General features: G+C 35.6%; 1 protein-coding gene across 2 annotated transcripts in view; it reads left to right on the forward strand.

Annotated features, from left to right (window-relative positions):
- The window catches only part of ABCC9 (ATP binding cassette subfamily C member 9), a 194025-nt gene that overhangs the window by 15120 nt on the left and 155694 nt on the right, over positions 1-23211 (forward strand). For both annotated transcript variants that reach the window (XM_027838609.1, XM_027838610.1), the window contains exons 2-6: positions 5702-5855; positions 9026-9167; positions 13199-13320; positions 15480-15646; positions 19878-20120. In XM_027838609.1, coding sequence (XP_027694410.1) covers positions 5714-5855; positions 9026-9167; positions 13199-13320; positions 15480-15646; positions 19878-20120 — 816 coding nt within the window. In that variant the 5' untranslated portion in view covers positions 5702-5713. The remainder of the gene's footprint in view (positions 1-5701; positions 5856-9025; positions 9168-13198; positions 13321-15479; positions 15647-19877; positions 20121-23211) is intronic.

A 23211-nucleotide genomic window follows, 5' to 3' on the forward strand; every position in this document is an offset into this window, starting at 1 on the left:
TCTATCTATCTATCTATCTATCTATCTATCTATCTATCTATCTATCTTAGCATATAATTTTTTCCTCTTCAACTACCCTAATACTGAGAAAGGTCTCATGAGTTACAAATATCATCTTTCCATGTAGGAATGTAGATGGTTCAACTTTAATAAGTCCCTTATGATTTCTCTTTCCTGTTTATCTTTTCATGCTTCTCTTGAGTCTTGTATTTGAAAGTCAAATGTTCTGTTGAGCTCTGGACTTTTCATCAAGAATGCTCGAAAGTCCTCAGTTTCACTGAATGTCCATTTTTTCCCCTAAAGAATTATACTCACTTTTGCTGGGTAGGTGATTCTTAGTTGTAATCCTATCTCCTTTGACCTCTGGAATATGATATTCCAAACCCTCTGATCCCTTAATGCTAAATCTTGTATTATTCTGATTGTGTTTCCACAATACTTGAATTGTTTTTTTCTGGCTGCTTGCAATATTTTTTCCTTGACCTGGGAACTCTGGAATTTGGCTATAATATTCCTAGGAGTTTTCCTTGGGGGACCTCTTTCAGAAGGTAATCAATGGATTCTTTCCATTTCTATTTTACCCTCTGGTTCTAGAATATCAAGGAAGTTTTCCTTGAGAATTTCTGGAAAGATGATATCTAGGCTCTTTTTTTGATCATGGTTTTCAGGTAGTCCAATAATTTTAAAATCATCTGTCCTGGATTTATTTTCCAGGTCAGTTGTTTATCCAATGAGATATTTCATATTGTCTTCTATTTTTTCATTCTTTCGGTTTTGTTTTACAATTTCTTGATTTCTCATGAAGTTATTAGCTTCCATTTGCTCCATTCTAATTTTAAGGACGTATTTTCTTCAGTGAGCTTTTGGACTTTCTTTTCCATTTGACCAATTCTGCTTTTTAAGGCATTCTTCTCCTTGTTGGCTTAGACCTCTTTTTCTACTTAGGTTAGTCTATTTTTTAAGGTGTTATTTTCTTCAGTATTTTTTTGGGTCTCCTTTAGCAAACTATTGACTAGTTTTTCATGATTTTCTTGCATCACTCTCATTTCTCTTCCCAATTTTTCCTCTACTTCTCTTACTTGCTTCTCAAAATCCTTTTGGAGTTCTTCCATGTCCTGGGACCAATTCATATTTTTCTTGGAGGCTTTAGACGTAGGAGCTTTAATTTGTTGTCTTCTTCTGGTTATATGTTTTGATCTTCAGTGTCACCAAAGTAAGATTCTATGGTCTGACTTTTTTGTGTAGTTTGCTCATGATCCCAGCCAATTACTTGAGTTTGAAACTCTTTGTTAAGGTAGGGGTCTGTTTCAGTGTGGAGAATGTAAAGTCTGAAGCTGCAGGGGTTTTGTGCAGTTGTTTTCAGAGATCCTTCTAGGGACTTGTAAATTTTCAGTTCTTCCAAGGTGGTATAATCAAGGGCAAGGTGTTTACTCTTTTTCTGACCTGTTCTCTGGTCTATGAGTGACCACAAGCCCTCTTTTCTACCTTGGAACTGTGAGGAGGATTCTCTCTCCACCACCACCACAAGCTTCACCATGCCAGGGCTCCTCCTTGCCTCAGGACTGCCCCTCCAGAACTATGACCCAGACCCAAGCATGGGCAAAGCAAGAGAATCCTGTCTCAACACCAGCAAAGGGATCCTTGCAATCCCCCTCTGATTAGGCACTTGATTCCCCCTCTGTCTGTGGGCTGAGAGCTCTGGAAGCAACTGCTGCCCCGTGACTGTGCCGGGACTGGGGCTGGGAACAAGCTCCTCTTTTACCATGGTCAGACAGAACTTTCTCACTGACCTTCTAAGTTGTCTTTGGTGTTTGAGCAGTCTGGAAACCACCACAGCTCTCCAGTGATTCAGTCCCTTGAGGCCTGTTCCAGGTTCCATGAGATCTGGTCTTTGTTTGTGAGGCCCACGCTGAACTGTGCTCCTCTTCTAGCCTGATGCAATAGACCTTTCCAATCAACCAACCAGATTGTCTTAGATTGGAAATTTGTTTCACTCTGTCTTTTTGTGGGTTCTGCTGCTCTAGAATTTGTTTAGAGCTATATCTTACAGGTATTTGGAGGGGTTTAGTGGAGAGCTCAAGCAAGTTACTGCTTTTACTCTGCTGTCTTGGCTCTGCCTCCCTAGAACTTTTTTGTAAATCCAACCAGAACAAGATTTTTCCCATTCATTGATAAAATTTGATAGAACTTTTTAAAAAAAAAATCCATCCATAATAGGATTGTTCCCCTTCGTAGTCCCTTTATGGCTTATTCAATGTCACTTTCTGAGATTAGGTTGTTTAGATATTCATATCTTGTTTTGTTACAGAAGAACTTCACATTTTTAGTCCCTTGTAAACAAAAGAAGATCCATGTGAATAATTCTGTAAAATTCCCTCAGATATACTTATGAGTAATTTTGGCCTATATCTTATTATTCATTTAAATTTGGCTTTTTCTATTTGAAAAGTTAACAGTAAGATGCTGCATTCATATCAGTAGTAACCAGGGCCAAGCCAGTGCTAGGAATGACTATGAAACTATTTTCTCTGGGATAGGCTTTAGTAGAGAATAGGTCACTCAAAATTTGATTGTTGGTAAATCACTTAAATAGTGCTGGGGGCAACTAGACTAAAACTGAAGCACTTGGCAAGTCTCTCTGGTACTCAGTATACTTTTTAAATTCAGATATTGAGATATATCATTGTCTAAAATGTTTAACCCTGCCTCCTCTAAAACTAGGGACATATCAAGTTTTTTGAATTAGAAACATTGTCCTATAAATCATGGAAAATAGACCATTAGAACTTTAGTCTTATCACAGATTCCTTTTAATAGACACAATGAAAAGAAATGGAAACATAAGAGAAAGCAGGAAAGGGAAGAAAAATGATTTATTCCAGATAAATTAGGAGATATTTCATCAAGGATTATGATCTGTAGATATATACTATTCTGAGGCAGATGACAGACACAATTCCATGACAAAACATGATTTCTTTTAGAGGTCTGAAATCTATTGATCTTGACATTTCTCTCCCCCATTAAATGGAAATTAATTAATTGGCAACAATTACTTGATTTAACTATAAATAACAGTTTTCTATATCTATTTGCCAAATTATTTTATTGGTAAATAAAGTCATTAACATGGTCGTTAAGACCATGGAACTTAAAATATTAAATTTGGGACTTAAAATATCAATTTAAAGTCTAGCTATGACCATTTGAACCTAAAAAATCGAAGAATTATATGTGAAGTAGAAATGAGTGATAATTTTAAAAGAAACTGTATTTAGTTGATAGTTGCCTAGTTCTTATTTGTCTTGCCTTGAAACAAATCCCCTATTGGTTGAAAATGGTACATTTTGACACTCCTTTTCTGTTTCCTTTGTCATATCCATAGCCTGTCCCAGGGTGACAACAAGGCCTTAGGATCTATAAGGATTTACCTCAGAAAAGATTTCAGTTTTCTTTTCCTCTGTTATGTATAACTTCTCTGGCCCAGTCTACTTTTTTGAGACTGTTTTCCTTTTAGAGAGTCATTGGGTTTATTGGCCTGTTTGTTGAGGGTAGATGTTATTAGTGCTACTTGTAATCTTCCATTACATATTGGCTTCCCTGTCTTCCTTAATTTCTTGGCTAATCTCTTACTATATGCAAGTAACCTTTCAAAGTCTTCCTTAATCTCAGTGCCTTTTCTCTGAGATTATTTCTAATTTATCCTGAATATATTCTGTTTATACCTAATTGTTTGCATGTTGTTTCTCTCATTGGACTATAAGTTCCACAAGATCAGGGACTGTCTTGTTTTTGCTTCTCTTGTGTCTTCAGTGTTTAGCATGGTGTCTGACTTGACTGTCAATTTAGGTTTTTGTTTTTGGTATTTTTGTAGTTTATCATCCTTGTCCTTTTAGATTCATGGTTTGGCTCCCTGTTTTACAAGTAAACACACAGGTAACACCATTTGTTGGGCAGGAGAACACAGGAGGGCTCCTAACACTAACAGGTGTTCTAACACAGGTTGACTTTTGATCTGGTCAGACAGGAAAACAGCTTTGGAGGGGTTAAAGAAGCTTACTATATTCAAGTCTAGTCTTCTCAAAAGGGGTTTGCTGATAATGGGAGCTCCAACTCCTACAGCATTCCCTAATCATGCTTCTCACAGGGACAGGTGAGAATGGCAGGAGCTATAACTCCTACTGGTCCCCTAAGCCTCAGTGGAGGCTGGTTGAGGCAAATACACAGATTCCGCCCAAGCTTTGAAGGGGGCCAATCAAAGTAGGCACATGCATTCATTCCTCTGTGCATTACCTGAATCCCAACATGGATTCCTCACTTATTGATCAGTGTCCACTTGATTTATAGGGCAATAGACAAATAAGGCATCTTGCCAACATTAAGTCACGAGTTAACATTAGCAATATCATCATGACCTAGCACAATGCAGGTGTACATTATGTCACCCCTATATCTCTACTGTGACTGCACAGTAGAAGTTGTTTTCAATTATAATTCATGGGAAATATTATTTAGGGTGCTGGAACTATTATCTAAAAAGAAATAACAAAATCCTCCTTATACACACTGAAATATACCTTACTTACTCTACCATATAACTATGTATATTAATTCTGCTGAACCTTTTGATTTGTTCTATTTTTATTATGAATTTATTTTGTTCAATTTATTTTGGTAACTTGATTTGCCTTTCTTTAATCAACTTAGCTAAAAGTTGATCAATTTTGATAACCTTTGTAAAAATACCAGCTTAGTTTTTTTTATGATTTTTCTTTCAAAAGAAATTTTGATATATTTTATTTTTACATCTCCTAAGTTTTCCCTTCTGCCAGAGTGTCATCATATGTAACAAAAAATATTTCAAAGGAAAAAAGAAGAGAAAAAAATAAGCAAGAGTGAGAAATACATGAAAAATGTGAAAATATTTACAATATCATATCCTTGAACCTCCCACCTCAGCAATGGACTGGGGGAAGATATTTTCTCATTTCTCTATTTGGGGGCCAGTCTTGTTCATTATAATTTTCAAATGTTTAGTTTCACTTGTTTTGTAATGGTTGTTCTTGGCGTTTACGTTGTTATAGTCTTTGTGCATATTGTTTTCTTGGCTCTTCACTCTATCAGTTCATGGAGTTTTTTCTATGCTTATCTGTATTGATCATATTTGACATTTCTTAGAAGTACAATATGCCAATACATTTGTTCACCACATTTTTCTTAGCCATTTCCCAACAGATGGGCATCTACTTTTTTCCCCTAGCGCTTTGCTGCCACAAAAAATGATACTTTGTATCCTTCTGATAGAAAAACTGGTGTCCGCAGAATTGTGTCCATTGGACCTCTGCTCAACTAATTTATGCACTTAAATAAAATGTTTCAGTTATATTTTTAACTAAATTGGATTCATACTTGCTGAAATCTTCATCCTTTTATGCCTCTTCAATAATTGACATACTCTTTTTTTCCCCTTGCAGCCCCATCCTTTTTCTTCCTCAAAATCAGTGAGTTCTATAGATTACTATTTTCTCTGAAATAGAATTATTAAGGAAACTGTAAGAGACTATTATAGGTATTTGCCTTTTTCCTTATCTGTACATTTCCAGGATCTTTTCATACTCTAAAATTGAGTACTTCACAGGAAAATTTAATAATAATCTGTATTATACTATGATTTTAAATTTGTTTTTCTCCTTTTTTTCAGGAACAGGAAAAAATGAGCCTTTCTTTTTGTGGTAACAACATTTCTTCTTATGACATCAAGGAAGGTGTATTACAAAATGCTTGTTTTGTGGATGCCCTTAACCTGGTCCCTCATGTCTTCCTGTTATTTATTACTTTTCCAATATTGTTCATTGGTAAGTAATCTCATGTTCATGAACATATCTAATGTCAATAGATAAGCTTTGATAAAACATAAGTTTTATTCCTTAAAATGTGGAATAGAACTGTTGGAAAACTGACTAGATATAATTTCCTACATTTTATAGTATATGATCTGGTAAAGGTTAAATAATTTTAATAAGATATAGAATTATGATGGAGAAATTAAAGAAAAGTAAGCAAAATTATGAGAAAGAAGGAGAGTAGGTTCAGTGATGTTTTAAAGGGTAAAGGAGTTGGGACCATTTAACCTACTGAAGATACATGAAGGATAATTATGACTTTAATTAAACAAACATTTATTAAGAATTTGCCCAGTGCTTAGGTACTGTGCTAGGTTATTTGAAACACGAACAGAAATGAAACAGTCCCTTCTGATCTCAGTGAGTTTACAGACTACTGATGAGGAAACCACCTAGTTAGATACACACATATATGAAATAAATACAAAATAACAAAACAGACATGTAAAAGAAGTGTTAGTTCTGGTGCCTCCATTAGTAAGTGGAGAGGTAAACAGCTAAGTTAACTTTAGAATTCAATGCTATTGTAGTTTCTTCTCTGTTCTTTCATGAATTGGTCAGGTTTTTCCTTATTTCAAACCTAAATTTGTCTTTTTTATAACTTCCGTCGTTTGCTCTTTGTTCTGCTTGGCTCCTTATGACCTTGAAGAATGAGGCTAATTTTTCTCTGTATGGCAGTCATTCAAAAACCTGAAGACACTAGATTGGGCACCCACACCATGTCTACTCTTCCATGGGCTAAGCAACTCTAATTCCTTAAACCGATCTTCAGTAACATGAACTTCACCTTTACTGGGTACTCTCCAGGTTAGCAATATCCTTCCCAAAATATTCCTAGAAATGATGTAGTTTGAACCTGAACTAGATGTAGCCTGAAAAGGTCAGCATACAGTGGGATTTTTGCCTCCTTTATCCTAGGTATTATACTTTCTCCAAATGAATTCTAAGATTGTATTATTAGCTTTCTTGACTGCCATAACATACTGCTGACCCATTTGGATCTGGAGGTCTACTGAAAAAAACCTGTATCTTCCTCTAGGCACAGATTCTTCAACTTGCATTTGTAAAGTTGATGTTTTGAATCCAAATATAAGACTTTAGTACCTCCACAGTTAGGTTGCATCTATTACCTTCAGGTAGGAATCCAGGAAAGATCTAACCAATGGAATACATAAAGTTTGCTTCAGTGAGGTGTCTCAGTAGATAGGGTGTTGGACCTGAAGTCAGGAAGACTTGTCTTCCTCAGTTCAAATCTGGCCTCAGACACTTACTAGCTATGTGACCCTGTACAGGTCACTACCTTATTTGCCTCAGTTTCTTCATTTGTAAAATGAGTAAGAGAAGGAAATGACAAACCACTTCAGTATCTTTGCCAGGAAAACCCCAAATGTAGTCGTGAAGAGTCAGACATGACTGAAATGACACAACAGAAAAAGCCTTCCCAATTCATGTTTTAAGTTTAAGAGATCTCTATAATTAAGAGACTCTAAGAATGTTGCATTGTCCTTGAAATAGATGGAGAAATGTTTTCACTCAGGGATCAAATTGTCCATATTAGAAAACTTAGAACTTAAAAAAAGTCTCAATGATATAATAAAATGAAATGCTTGGATTGTTTGAAATGGATAGTTGTGTAAAGAAGAATGAGATAAGTGTGTTCAGCTAGATATAGCTGCAGCATTTATTATATGGGTTACTAAAAGTGCTATTAGTATTCAAATTTGGAAACTGTTTGTTGAGTGCATTTCTTATGCTTTGTACTCAGAAATTTGCAGAGAAATTTAGCAGATGCTTTCTCTGGCCTCAGGAATTTAAAATCTGAGGGGAAGATAAGAAATAAAAAATTGTAATTAGTACATAGGAATAAAAAATACTTTTGAGAAAACCAAGGGATGAAATATTTTAATAAATATTATAGTGATGCTTTGTGACTATACAGTAATTCCTTCCTGAACAGTGTTGCTGGATTTTTAAAAATTATTTTAACACAAGGATAGTTTAAACACATACCACCTTTCCACTGAAGGAATGTGGTACTTTCTCTCCATCTAGAAGGTGACAGGAAGGTATGTGGAGTGCTAACTTTTAGGACTTCAGTGGAATCTTCCAGTACAGTCGTTCTTTCTTCCACAGGAAGTTGAGATTTTAATATAAAATTTGACATTAATTTAAACATAGTATTGAGAAAATACCAAGCAAACACTCAGTAAAGTAGGCTCTGGCATTAGTTGGCATAGTAGATAGAACCCGGAGTGAGGAAGACCTGAGTTCAAATGTGGCCTCAGACACTTACTAGCTGTGTGATCCTAGCAAGACACTTTAGTTTGCTTGCCTAAATTTCATCATCCGTAAAATGGGGATAATTATAGCACCTACCTCACTGGGTTGTTGTAAGGATCAAATGAAATAATAACTGTTAAGTGCTTAGCATGGTGTCTGGCACATAGTAGGTGTTATATAAAAGTTAGCTATGATTATGATAGTTATTATTCTACTGAGCTTCATAATGAACTGATAATCTTTATTAGTTGTTTCTGATAAATGAGTGCTGTATACAACTGTAGATGGAGAAACAAGGTGCACACCACTCTCTACAACTCCCTTTCAATAGGTATTTCATTTATATGCAATCAATTCATTTAATTATTATTATTATTCTTATAAATTATTATTAGAAAACCCCAATCCCTCCTTCTAAAATTGTATAATTTGATTCCTGAGAACATTTTTCCATCCATCACTGATAGAATACCATATATTTAGATTTCTTTGCTAATGAGAGGTTTTAAGACATTGATCAGAAATTGGGGACATTTTCTTCAGATACATCGAGTAATTAATCATTTTTTATAATAGTGAAGGAAAAGTTATATATTTCCTTAGTGAGCTTCTATCTTGTCCTCTCACCCAAGTATAAGAAAAAGGCATTTAATAGACATAAATGTGAAATCTATATACTCAAAGAAATAAGTAGCAATTATTTTTGAGAGATACCAATGTCATTAATTGAATAGTATTGATTCAATGATAGCTTTATATTATTAGTGAAATAATGATTAGTGAAATATTATTTTTATATTCTAACCACATTTTTAAAACCTTTCCTTTTTCTCTTTTTTCAGGGTGGGGAAGTCAAAGTTCGAAAGTACAAATTCATCACAACACATGGCTTCATTTCCCTGGACATAACCTGAGATGGATTCTTACATTTGCTCTCCTATTTGTACATGTTTGTGAAATAGCTGAGGGCATTGTTTCTGATGCGTAAGTCAATATTTAGCTAACGATATCATGATGTTCTAGTAGATAGATAAATGTGGAATGTAGCTGAGTGCATATAGAAAAGGTAGAATCTTCTAGGCATAATTCATAAGGAGTAACAGATGCAACACTTGTATCCTGTCATGGCATGGCATAAATATGTCTCTTTTTCCTGAGACATGATTTATTTAGTAATTTATGTTAGTATATCTTTGATTTGAATACTTGTCACTTACTTTGTCCCTTTCTTCTCCTACTCACTATAGTGTGTAACTCTGGCTTCATTCTCTCTTTAATTTTCATGCTTACATGCACACATACATGCATATAGAGGTCTTTGCTATTTATACATTTCTTCCTTCATTTCTTCCTTCTGTATTATGTGTTTATCCCTACTCAAAATTTTTGATTCTTTTGTCTTTTTTATACACACACTTTGAAATCCATATACACTTCTATTTCCTCCATCTTTAGTTCTTAAGTGAAAAAGTTGGATATGGTCTAATAGGCCAGGAGAATGATGTGATTTACACAATTATACCAGTTATAAAAGTTTCTAGAATTAGATTTTTATCATTAAGCTGTGTTTTATGAAATTATTTTTATCATGCATCGAGTGAATGCTATTTTATAGTCCTGAAAATAACCTCTAGTTATTTTCTTAATAAATGTTGTAGCAGTTAAATTCAGGGACTGTAAAAACACTAAATTTTTACCTGTTGTCTATAACATTATGTTCATGTAGTAAAACATTTATGTATTTGGCTAATCTGAGTATAACTTTAAAGTTATTAAAAAGAAAGGTCCTAAATCCATATCCTGAAAATGTATTATCATCCAGTCAACTTTATCCCTTGGTCTACTTACTTTGAAATTAAGAGGGAAAGGGGAGACTTCTAAAACTTTAGCCAAGGGGCAAAGCTGAAATTTTTGGTCAGGAAATGAACAGAGATACTGTATAATTAAGTCACTGACAGAAGTTACATTAATAGATGTAGAGTCATAAGGATTAGTTTCTCTTTGACCAACTTCAGAATGTTTAGGATGCCATCATTCACACCAGTGAACAGGTGGTGGCTACCTGGCCCATAGACCCCACAGGAGACTGACTTTCTTTTATCAGTGTATTATTCCTTCATCCATTAACACTTTTGTTGCTCAAGGCTGCATTCTAGGCTGTGTTTTTCTTACATATTCACACATGACCAGATGGTTCAAGTACCAGGAGTATGTACCTTACCTTAAGTAGGTCTACAATCTCACTTTTCCTGCAGACGTTTGTTCTTGAGATAGGACTTTTGCCTTTGTCCCCTCAGTTATTTATTCAGAAGTGAGGTCAACTATCTCTTTGTTAACATTGACTTTGTTAAAGGAACTTTTGCTTCCAAGAGGTTCTTTAACTGAGGCATCATTGTGTAGCACATGGGCCCTAGGGCAAAAATGCTACATCTCCCTTCAAGATTCTAGAAGTAGCCTTGATGGGTTGGGGAGGTTTTCTAATGCTGTAGCTCACAAGCCCTCACCTTGTGCTTCCCCTCACCCCAACCATGATCATCAGTTGATAATAAGTAGTCAGTCAAAAAAAACACCCAACTACATTCTTGGGAACTAACTTAATTAGCTTTTTGAAAAGGTTATTTATGAAAGTTGTGTTTAGAACGTTGCTACAAGACTTCTGCACAAAAGTCTATGACACTTTTAAAAAATATATTTATTTTTAGTTTTCAACATTCGCTTTTATGAGATTTTGAGTTCTAAATTTTTCCCTCCCTCCACCTCCTACTCCCTGCCCAACATGGTATGCAATCTGATATAGGCTATGATCATATTAAACATGTTTTTACATTAGTCATGTTGTGAAAGAATCAGAACAAAAGGGAAAAACCATGAGAAAGAAAAAGCAAAAACAACAACAAAAAAAGATAAAATAGAATGTCTTGATTTGCATTCAGATTCCATAGTTCTTTCTCTGGATGTGGGTAGCATTTTCCATCGTGAGTCTTTTGGAATTGTCTCAGATCATTGAATTGCAGGAAGAGCTAAGTAAGTCTACCAAAGTTGGCCATTGCACAGTGTTGCTGTTACTGTGTACAATGTCCTCCTGGTTCTGCTCACTTCACTCAGCCTCAGTTCATGCAAGTCTTTCCAGATTTTTCTGAAATTGGCCTGCTCATCATTTCTTATGGAATGATAGTATTACATTACAGTCATATGCCACAACTTTTTCAACTACTCCCCAACTGATAGGTGTCTCCTCAATTTCCAGTTCTTTGCCACCACAAAAAGAGCTGCTATGTATATTTTTGTACATGTGGGTCCTTTACCCTTTTTTATGATCTCTTGGGGTAATGGTATTGCTGGATTAACGTGTCTGCAGAGTTTTATAGCCCTTTGGGGATAGTTCCAAATTCCTCTCCAGAATGGTTGGATCAGTTCACAACTCCACCAACAATGCACCAATGTTCCAATTTTTCCACATCTTCTCCAACGTGTATCATTTTCTTGTTTCGTCATGTTAGCCAATTAGATAAGTATGATGTGGCACTTTAGAGTTGTTTTGATTTGCATTTCTCTAATCAATAATGATTTAGAGAATGTTTTCATATGACTATAGATAGCTCTAATTACTTAATCTGAAAACTGCCTGTTCATATCCTTTGATCATTTATCAATTGGGGAATTTCTTTCATTTTTATAGATTTGACTCAGTTCTCTATGTATTTTAGAAATGAGGTCTTTATCAGAGACACTGGCTGTGAAAATTGTTTCCCAGCTTTCTGCTTCCCTTCTAATCTTGGTTGCATTGACTTTGTTTGTGCAAAACCTTTTTAATGTAATCAAAATTATCCATTTTGCATTTCATAATGTTCTCTATCTCTTGTTTGGTCATAAACCCTTTCCTTCCCCATAGATCTGACAGGTATCTATGATACTTTTACATCAATATATGCAGAATCCTGGGGAAAATGGGCTCAGGCTTAGAGATCATATGTGGTCAAGGAGTAATTCACATTTCTGGTTGCAAGAAGACCCTTTCTCTCCTTTGTGGGATGTTCCCAAAGTCCTTTTTTGGCATGATGTAGCTTCTCTGCAGTGCTCTTTCTAGAGTCCTGATGGAGACTTTCTTCACTGTATCAAGTATTCTAGGAAGCTTCTAGGACTAAGATGCTTATGGGAAGTCCAGATTCCTATGACTCCAAAGTTCACAAGGTCCTTGCCTGACTGAGAGTGCCAGAAAAAGACACCAAGGCCAAGGCTGGAGTTTTCCTCCTCCCTACAAACAGTTCCTCTCAGAGAGCTGGCTAAACTGACTGGCCAATATGTAGTAAGATACTCAAATTCCCATTTCCAAACTAGTTTACTGCTTCCATGCAAACTTCACAGGGTATGATCAAGTCATACCTCAGTCAATCCTCAGTCAGTCACAACAGACTTCCTGTTGCAATGCCTTTGATTGGTGGGGCAATCAGTTTGTTGACTTGGTTGACTCACACCCTTACAATTATGTGATGGATTGAATAAACCCCAAAATTTAAAGGCAATGTGCAATACTTTGAAATCAATCACCCAATGAATTTTATTAAGCTCATATTATTTGCCGAGCACCATATTATGTGTTGGGACTAGATTAAACAAAAAATCTAAAAGACAGAGTAAGCTGTTATTACAACACAGATCCTTGGGGAGATAAAATGAACACATAAAAGGAGTGGTTAGATGAGGAGTCTAGTAAAGGGATAAATTAGTACCAACTAGGATAATAGAAAAGATTTCATAATAAGAAACACATTCCCAAGATACTATAACTGAAGAAAGTTATAAGTTGTATTTATTTTTATCTGTTTATTTTTATTAAAAGAGTTGCTAATTATCCAACTACCTATCAGGAGATGTATAGGTATATCTTACCATATATAATACAATGCTTTCCACTCAAGAAATGTAATTGAGAGACCAAAATGAACACTAATGAAGCCAAATGAAAGGATTAGCAATATAAACCTTAAGCACTGATATTTCACTGTTCCTTTTAGAAATATGGAATCTCGTCACCTTCATCTCTTCATGCCTGCTGTCATGGGATTTGTGGCCACTACTACATCAATAGTTTATTATCACAATATTGAAACATCAAACTTTCCTAAGTTGCTTTTAGGTAAGTGAGGTGGTTTTAAAAATATAGATACATGAAGTGTTTTTTAAAATTTCATTTTCTCCTTCCCCAATGCTCCAAAATTAATAATAAAAAAGAAAAAAGTTATATCTAATTTATTGGAATCAGTTAATTTAGTTATAAATAGGTACAAAACAAATATTATGTAGTTGCACTGATTTCTATATCATTTCAATAAAGCCTCTAATTTAAAAATTGCCCTCACTCATCCAACCCAATTTTCCCTTTTAAGACTTGGAGGATTGATTGTTCCTGATAGGATGCCCTCTGAGGCTTTGGAAGTAAGACAAGCTTCCCATTATTCTCCTCCCAGATTCACTAATTTTGTGAAAGAATTACTTATGTTCATGGGTACACAGCAGGCAGAACACTGCACATACTGAAAAACAAGAAACTCCTATTCAATCTTCATTTTACACCTGCTTTCTGTCTTCTTGCAACTTTTGGCTGTAAGCCCCTAGGACGGTAGCATTAAACATAGATAATACCAACTGAAAGCAGTATGACATAATAGAAAGAGCCCTGGGCTTGTCAGGAGAGAATTGGGTTTGAATCCCTGATACAAAATAGCATTCCAGTGAACAGGGATTGAACTCAGGTCTCCTGATGCTTAATCCAGGCTTCTTACAGGGGCTGAAAGATCAAACTGTTGGTATTGTCTCTGCTTAGACAAATGTACTATGTTGGTTTGAGTTTAAGCCACACCATTTCTTTAACTCAAGCTTTAAAAAAATGACAGAGAACCTCATTATTCTACCATAACAGTTTTAATTGGTAGGAAAAATATCTCTTGAATCTATTGTCTGAGACTTTAAAAAAATACTTCCTTGGAAATGCAATGGGTGCTAGTGAAAGTAGCCGTATGAGAAGATAGGAAGATCACATACCTGTGGTTTCATTGGTATACAGGAACTTCCTCTACCAATGCAACTCAGCACCTTCTCTGCAACTTGTAGCTTTAGAGAATTGCCTGGCACACTGAGAGATTAAGTGACTTGCCCAGGGCCACACAGCCAGGGTGTGTCAGAACTTGAACCCAGGTCTCACTGATTTTTGCAGCTCTCTATCCACTAAATCCCTCTTTGCTTCCCTTTCTCTATGTAGATTTACTTTCAAAGAGATCTCATTTTCTTTGTATTTGTATCCCCAATGCCTAGTACAGTCCCTGGCATTTAGCTGGTTCTTAATACATTTTTGTTGATTAATTTTAGGGATTCATTTTATATTTGGTGGAAGTTTTTTATATAGCAACAAGATGATTTATCAATAAGTGGGAAACAAGGAGCTAAATAGAACTCTTTCCCCAATGTATCATTCTTTCTGTTAATGCTATGGGCTGTCTTCATTCATAGACTCATCCCATTTATCTTTAAAGAAAGTCTTCCAAATGCAAAGACATTGTCACATCTGTTTTACTACAAAAACAAAACAAAACAAAACAAAACAATTTCCAGAGGTCAAGTTTTTAGTATTTTAAGAAATCAGAGTTCCTTAAAATATGCACAGATACTAGAATGTGAAATAATTTCAAAGGAATGCCAAATCATATTTGACTATTCTTAAATGTCTCATCTGTATGTGCTCACATATATACCTGATCTTCACATTCATCCATATAGATGGAGATAATTCTAGAATAAAGATTTTAAAAATAATCATTTAATGTATTATCATTTAAAAATTCGAGGCATGGATAGTGTGCACACAGTGATTGATGATCATCATAATGATCTGTTATTTTTATATAAAATTATGTAGAAACAGAATATTTATGGAATATTATAATTTCAAAAAAATTGAGTAGGTAGAAGGAGAGGCACACATTTGACATGAGCAGGCTGCAATGAGTTGGCAAGAGTGAACATACCAAGTGAACATCCTTAGTCATTCCTTTGGCATGGTTACATTGTTGAAAGAAAGTGAGGAAGATGCCCAGACACTGGATGGATCCTTTGTACTGAGTTTATGGGAAGACAAGAACCACATAGGATGGGTTGCAGTCTGCGTTGGAGGGAATATTGATGACATTACAGATTCAGATGACAGTTGAATGTATTGTATAGAAAATTATTATGTGTGTATTTAAACCTTCATGAAGTTAAAATTAGGACTCTTAACATTTTTGTTATTGCATTTTTCAGCCCTCTTTCTTTATTGGGTCATGGCCTTTATCACAAAAACAATAAAATTAGTTAAGTACTGTCAACTTGGTTTGGGAGTATCTGAACTTCGCTTCTGCATCACGGGAATGATGGTTATCCTCAATGGATTATTAATGGCTGTGGAGATCAATGTCATTCGAGTTAGGGTAAGTGTTTTATGATTTTTGTTTCATTTCTTAGGTGTCCTTGATTCTGATCAGAATAACCTAGTTATTCTGAAACTGGAGTGGTGGGGAACGAGAGAGAGAGAGACAGAGAGAAACAGAGAGAATGAGAGAGACAGAGACAGAGAGACAAAGAGAGACAGAGAGAGAGACAGACAGACAGAGACAGAGACAGAGTCAGAGACAAAGACGGAGACAGACAGACAGACAGAATCATTCATGGAAAAAGCAATTATTTACAAAGTTCAGGACCAGGACCAAGCAAGCTTTTTCTTGTGGTTATATATTATCATGCTATTGCATCTCTGTAACATGTCCTCAGGGCCCATGCTGTGTTGTACATTATATAGTATGTACCTGATAATTCTGTTAAATAGTACCTTGGACAAAGAATGAATCAGATCTAGGTGAATTAAGTTCCAACTCCTGTTAGACTGTTTTGTAGTGAGTTACCAGTAGGTATACTTTGAAAATGCTGAAATTCCAAGTTTATCTGAATTCTCCACATCTTTGTGTCATAATAATATTGCTTTACATTCCTATGCCATATCTTGTTCTTCCATTAGTCAGTTGATGGATGGATATTCACCTTCCTTCTAGTTCTCTGCTATTACAAAAAGTCAAGCTATAAAATTTTTGTTGATATCTAACCTTGATATCTTTGACTTCCTTGGGACACTTGTCTAATGGAGGTATCACTGGGTATAGTATAATTTAAAACTATTTTCCAGAATGGTTGAACTGATTCATAGCTTCACTTATAGTATCTCAGTGTGCCTTTTCTAGCTATTTCCTCTTCTCAACTTCTGGCTAAAGTAATATCTTTGGAGGTATTAAATGACTTTTTTTTTCACCAGGAAATGCATATTCAGAGACTTCTCTATATCATTATTCTTTTTGATTGGTGATACTATCCCTTCTTTCCCCTTACCTTCTACCAGAATTTTAAATGTGCCCAGGAATTGAATTGGACAGGGAAAGGGGAAGTGAAGGAGCAAGAATAAACACCATTAATTAAGCACCAGCTATGTGCTCGGCACTGTGCTAAGCTCATTAAAAATATTATCTTATTTGTGATCTTTGCAACAGTTCTGCAGGGTAGTAGGTACTGTTATTATTCCCAATTTTGCAGTTGAAGAAACCGAGGCAAACAGAGGTTAAATGACATGCCCAGGGTCACACTGCTGGTAAGTATCTGAGGCCATATTTAAACTCAGGTCTTCTTGACTCTAGGTCTGGTACTCCATCTATTGTGCCACCTAGCTGCCAAAAGGGTAGAGAGTCATCTCTAAAATCTTAAAAATCTAAAAACCAAAAAAATCTAAATCTTAAATCTAATTTTTTTAAGTCAAAAAAGCTCTAAATTTACTGCAGTTTTGAGCTTTAAGTTGGTAAAGCTATGTTATTTAAATTTTAAGTTATTACAACTTAAAACTGCACTTAGACTTTTGGGATGCCCTATATAGGCTTTAAATCATTATATATTTATAAATATGCATGTGCTTTAAGAAAACTGAATCACTAAAAATAAAAATTTATTAGCCAGATAATTTGTGTGTCTGTATGTGCATGCATGTGCATGTGTGATTATGGTACAAGGGAAAGGGTCCTGGATTTGGAGTCATGGGACCTGGGTCCAAATCTTGGCTCATTGTATTACTGCCCACTTGATATTTGATTAATTTTTACCTCTCTGTGCTTCAATTTCCTCATTTGCAAAATGAGCAGAATGAACTAGATATTCTCTCGGGTTTCTGCCAGCCTCAGATCTGTGATCTTATGGTTCATTTCATGTGAATAAAAATAAAAATGACTTTCAATGAAAAGTCATCATCATACATTTAAGTATTTGTTTTTATATCATCAGCTATATGGAACAGAGAAACTTAGACCTGAAATGGCTATAGATGAAGGGACCTGCAGAATTGATTTTATAAAACTGAGCTTAAGCAAAATTAATGTCCAATTAGATATAACATTTGAGTGGTTGCAGTTTGAAGTACATTGAAAGGTAAACCAATAAATTGGACCTTTTTTTTATTAGAGTAGGAGACACTGCCAAATAGGAGTAAATAGAAAATAAATAGAAAGAGTTTGCACCAATAATGTCTTGAGTCCTTTTTGTTCCATTGATGAAGTCTTTGCTTTGTCATTACTTATGTCTCTTTAAAATGGGGTGAAATTCCCTTGATGAGGTTAAATCATGAATAATAATAATAATAGCTAGCACTTAAAGAATAATTTCAATTTTGCCAAGTGTAAAGTATGTAAAATTTTATATATATATCCTCTCATTTAAATCCTCAAATCAAAATTGTGAGGTAGGTACTATTATCCCCATTTTACAGAGGGGGAAATGAATGAATTAACTTTGGCCAAATAGCTAATAAGTATGTTTGATCTAGGATTTGAAGTCAGGTCTTCCTGACTTCAAGTTCGACATTCTATCCATTAAGCTGCCTAGTTTTCTCAAGTCAAGAATAAGGTATTGTCATCATCATCAAAAAAACAAAAACTCAGAAGCTCCAAAACAAAAAAACAAAATACCCATCACATTTTTTGTGTCTAGGTTTGCCTGTGGCATGTTGCCTCTTTTTTGAAGTTCCCCCTCCTTGCATTTCTTTGTCCTGCTTGTTTATATGGACCAACTAGAAACTTCCATGCCTATGAGTGTATACCCAAGTCTCTTACTAGCCAGTTCCCAGTGGTCTTCTGGTTGTGTTATCAGAGAAGAATCAATAAAATAGAAGTTCAATGAGATACTACCCTACCTCCCTATGTAAGAGTACACTTACCAGTATCATATTCCCTGCTATGAAAATATGAAAGAACCCAGGATAGTTGGTGAAGGACAGAGACCTAATGAAACCAAATCTGGTTACAGCCTTTCTGGAGGACTATTGTGGACTCCAAGAGGCAGTTAGGTGGCTCAGTGCATAGAGCACTGACCCTGGAGTCAGGAGAACTTGAGTTCAAATCTGGCCTCAGACACTTACTAGCTGTGTAACCCTGAGCAAGTCATTTAACCTTGTTTGTCTCAGTTTTCTCATCTGTAAAATGAGCTGGAGAGGGAAATGACCAAATGCTCCAGTATCTTTTCTAAGAAAACCCCAAATGGAGTCGCAAAGAGTCAGGCACAACTGAAAGATGACCAAGCAACAAAATAGTAGCAAGGAAAGAAAGAATTATTAAGTACCTACTCTGTTTGTGCTAGGCACTATGATAAGCATTATACAAATATTATCTCACTGATCCTCCCAACAGCCCTGTAAGGTAGATACTATTATCCTCATTTTACAGTTGAGTTAACTAAGGCAGACAGAGGTTAAGTGACATACCCAGGGTCACACAGCAAGAAAGTGACTGAGGCTGGATTTGAAATCAGGTCTTCCTCACTCCAGGCCCAGCACTCTATCTGTTGTGCCACCTGACTGCCTCAAGTAGAAAGAGTACTTGATTGAATGCAGTAGACCTAGGCTTGAGTCCCTTATTTGCCATGCATTAGCTGTATGACTGAGCAAGTCTACCAATCTCCTCAGCCTTAGTTTCCTTACTGGTAAAACTGACATAGTAATGGCCTTTCAAGCTTGTTGTAACAAAAGTGCCTTATGAATTATAAGGTACTACAGGACTAATGAAATGTGATTATTGGTTTTTTTTATCAATTAAAATGTTCAAAGTGACTGAGAGGACATGTCTAATGGATAGAGTTTTTCTTGGTGTCAGGAAGATGTGGGTTCAGACACTGCCTGTGACACATACTAGCTTGGTGACCATGGGCAAATCATTTAACCTCTTAGTGCCAGAGGCAACTTTTTTTTTTATGCAATTGGGGTTAAGTGACTTACCCAGGGTCACACAGCTGGTAAGTGTGTTTGGTCTGAGGCTGGATTTGAACTCAAGTCCTCCTGACTTCAGGGCTGGTGCTCTATCCACTGTGCCACCTAGCTGCCCCATAGGCAACTTTCTTAATATGCTAAGTTGCAAATTTATTTCTCATCTTCATGATGTTTATATATCAGAAGTTCTTCACTCACCTCCCCCCAAAAAAAACCCTCAACAGCACCACCATAATAAACAGAAGCAAAACACTACCAAAAAAAAATTGGTTTCAAAAATGTATCAAATGTAAAATATGTTTAATCTAAGTGATATATGAGTAAGGAATTTGCATCACTTGATATTCTTTGGTGATTTTTTTTTCTTTTTACAGCGATATGTATTTTTTATGAAGCCTCAAAAAGTAAAGCCTCCTGAAGACCTTCAAGATCTAGGTGTGAGATTTCTTCAACCATTTGTGAATTTGCTTTCAAAGGCCACATACTGGTGGATGAACACACTTATTATATCAGCTCACAAAAAGCCTATTGATTTGAAAGCAATTGGAAAACTACCTATAGCAATGAGGGCAATGACAAATTATGTTTGCTTAAAGGATGCATATGAAGAGCAAAAGGTAAAGAATGGTCAATCTTGTTCTGTTCATGTGAATTTAATGAGCTGTCAGATAAATCCTCTACACAAGCTTATCAATGGGGATGTATAGATTACCTTGCTCTTCTTTCCTCAGTAGGTTAAGTCCCACCATACACATTAGATTCATGACACATTGCACTTCATGCTAAACAGAGCAGCCCAGTACAGGGAAGTGAGTACTTTGGTCAATGGAAGTCTTTAGGTGGAAGATCATGGCGATATTGCAGAGAAGAGGTATAAAACACTTGGTCAGCTATGCATGAACCAGATTAAAAAGTAGTTGGGGAATACTTAACAAAATAAATGAAAATATAATAAAACAGATAATGTTACATTTTAAAACTAAGTTAAAATGCGCCTCATGGGGATACTTTTGTACAGATTAGTGATCCTTGTTTCTATTTGAGTTTGATGCTACTGTTGTAGAGGACATTAAAGCTTCAGGTATTATAGGAGGGCTATGTTATCTCTAATGTCCCCCTTGAATCAAGGGCAAGCATGGGAAAAAAGGATTCAGTTGCCCAGCTATCAATTCATGAAAGATGAAAATGTGTTTTCTCTGTGGACAAGAGGAAATGGTACTATCAGCCTTTTATGTGAAAAAATATAACTTAAGCTTGACATTTGTAGGATATACAAATGTTTGTGTTTCAATTCTATTGTGCCTTATCATGACAAAATCTTATGTGAAAGAAGATAGTACATATTCACGTGATAAAGATTTTAAAAATTAATAAATGAAGAAATAAATTGATTCATTATGAAATGATAAAGTCAGTAGCTCTTACTTGAAAAACTATTATATGGAGAGGAATTGAGCTTTCTCCTCTTGACCCTGGAGTGTAGAAGAACTAGAACTTAGTTTAATGAATCTGTGATCTTTGTTCTTTTGAGACAAAGGACTAGGGCTAATGTATTGAAAACAAAGAAGCAGATTTCAACTCAGTATAAGGGGAAAAAAAAGTTCTAATGATCAGATCTGACCAAAAGTAGAATCAGTTGCATTAGCATGGGATTTAGACCTGGAAGGACCTCTTGGAGCAAGTTTATCTTTTTTTATTTTAAAGGTGAAGTAATTGAAACCCAGGGAAGTCTAGTGACTTATCCAGGGTTATGTAAGTAGTCAGTAAACAGAACTCCAATTTAGATGCAGATCCAGGGTTTTTGTTTCCGTATAGTATATTGTATTGAGAAAGAGAAAGCTCCTTGTTTCAGAGATCTTCCAGAAAAGCTAGATAAGGAGCAACTAGGTAGCACAATAGACAGAACACTGGCCCAGGAGTCAGGAGGACCTGAGTTCAAATCCCACCTCACACACTTACTAGCTATGTGACCCAGAGCAAGTTGTTTAACCCCAATTGCCTCAAAAAAAAAAAAAGGCTACATGACCACATGTCAGGGTTATTGTAGATAGAATTCATGCTATGGTTAGGAGTTGGACTAGTTAATCTATGAGAAGTCCCTTCAGACTTTGTAATCCTCTTATCTTATGACCCTTGAATTGTAACATCTAGATACCTGCCTCATATTTCTTTGTAGATCAACCAAAATATTTCCTCAGGAGCTTCCTCCCAGTTTTCACAGTCAGAGAGGACCTTTAAAATTATCAGATATTGGCATTTTCACAGAAAGCTACATTTCATAAAGGTTTAAGTTGGAAGGGAACTTAAGAGTACAATCTATACCTGAAAAAGATTCTTCTAATATCTCTCATTTTGTCTTATTATAGTTGCTATTTAAGCAAACATTTAAAGAAACAATTTATTTTTATATTTATATAAATGTATATAATATGTTTATATATATAATATATATTTATATAATTTATACTTATGTAAGTATTTAAACATCTACTATGTACTATGCATTTAGTTGCCTGATAAGGTACATGTACCTTAGCCAGAACAGCAAATTAGAATTTGCTCATTTGGAATATGGGTTGATCTATTCCACCTCTGAAATGTGTTTATTCTGTGAGTTCACAGTCAGCCTTAAATCATAAAACAAATTGTAGCATATGCCAATTCTTATAATGCAACAGTAGAAGGAGGAGGAGATGGTGAATTGATTAAAGAATTCGTGGTTTCTGGGACTTCTGTGTCATGCAACCAACAGACTAGATACTTTCTGCAATCCTCATGACCTCTCAAACTTCTCTAAAATAAGAAGAGACAAAACTACTTCAACTGTCTTCATGGTCGAAGGTTCCAACAACCCTAAAAGGTGAAAACATAATGAACTAATAGTAGAGCTAATTTCTAACCCCTAATAAGCACAGTAAGCACCCACTCCTCCATCAATTATCAAACTCCTGCAGCAGGGCTATACAAGCCAACCCATGGGCTTGTAACTGAACTCAACTCTTCCATTCCATCTCTGCCTAGTGCAGGAGAAAACCAAAACGTATAAGCTTGCTCTGAATAGAACTGCAGCATGGCAGTACTTTGGGTTTCAAAAGTAATCAATGAGAGAATTGAAGAACAGAGGCAACTGAGGCAGAATGCCAGGGTATGTGACATATGTGATGATCTACTAAGCCTGGTGGAAAAGGGACTGCTATCAAAATGGGGTCAGTTTTGTCACCCTAGAAGTCACAGATATTGAGAGCAGTGAAAAATGAATTGCCTAGTAGGAGAGGAGGCTTTGATGGTTTTTAGGTCTGGCTTCCAGGGAAGCTATCATCAAAGGGTAAGGAATCAGAAAGTAAGCAATGTGGAAATATAAGGGAAAAAAAGAATGTCATCACCAAAAATCTCAGAAAAAGTCAAAAGACCTTGAACCTAAGCAGATAAAACAAGGAAGATATTCATAATAGAAGAGAATATGACCTTTACATCATTTAATCAAGTCCATATCTGATGAGGTAGAGGAGCCTTGCATTCTCAAGAGAGCATGGAACCACAGCAGTTTATTCCTGAATGGTTTAAAAAAGAAGGATGAATTGTCATAGTAGAATTTATGGCTTGAAAGCAGAAATAATTGGCAGAATTATTGGGGTAGCAAGGTGGAGCAGTGTAGACAGAGTGCTGAGTTTGGAATTAGGAAGATCTGAGTTCAAATTTGACCTTAGA

Source organism: Vombatus ursinus, unplaced genomic scaffold (assembly GCF_900497805.2).
Source record: "Vombatus ursinus unplaced genomic scaffold, bare-nosed wombat genome assembly UNPS02014830.1, whole genome shotgun sequence".
Taxonomy (NCBI): domain Eukaryota; kingdom Metazoa; phylum Chordata; class Mammalia; order Diprotodontia; family Vombatidae; genus Vombatus; species Vombatus ursinus.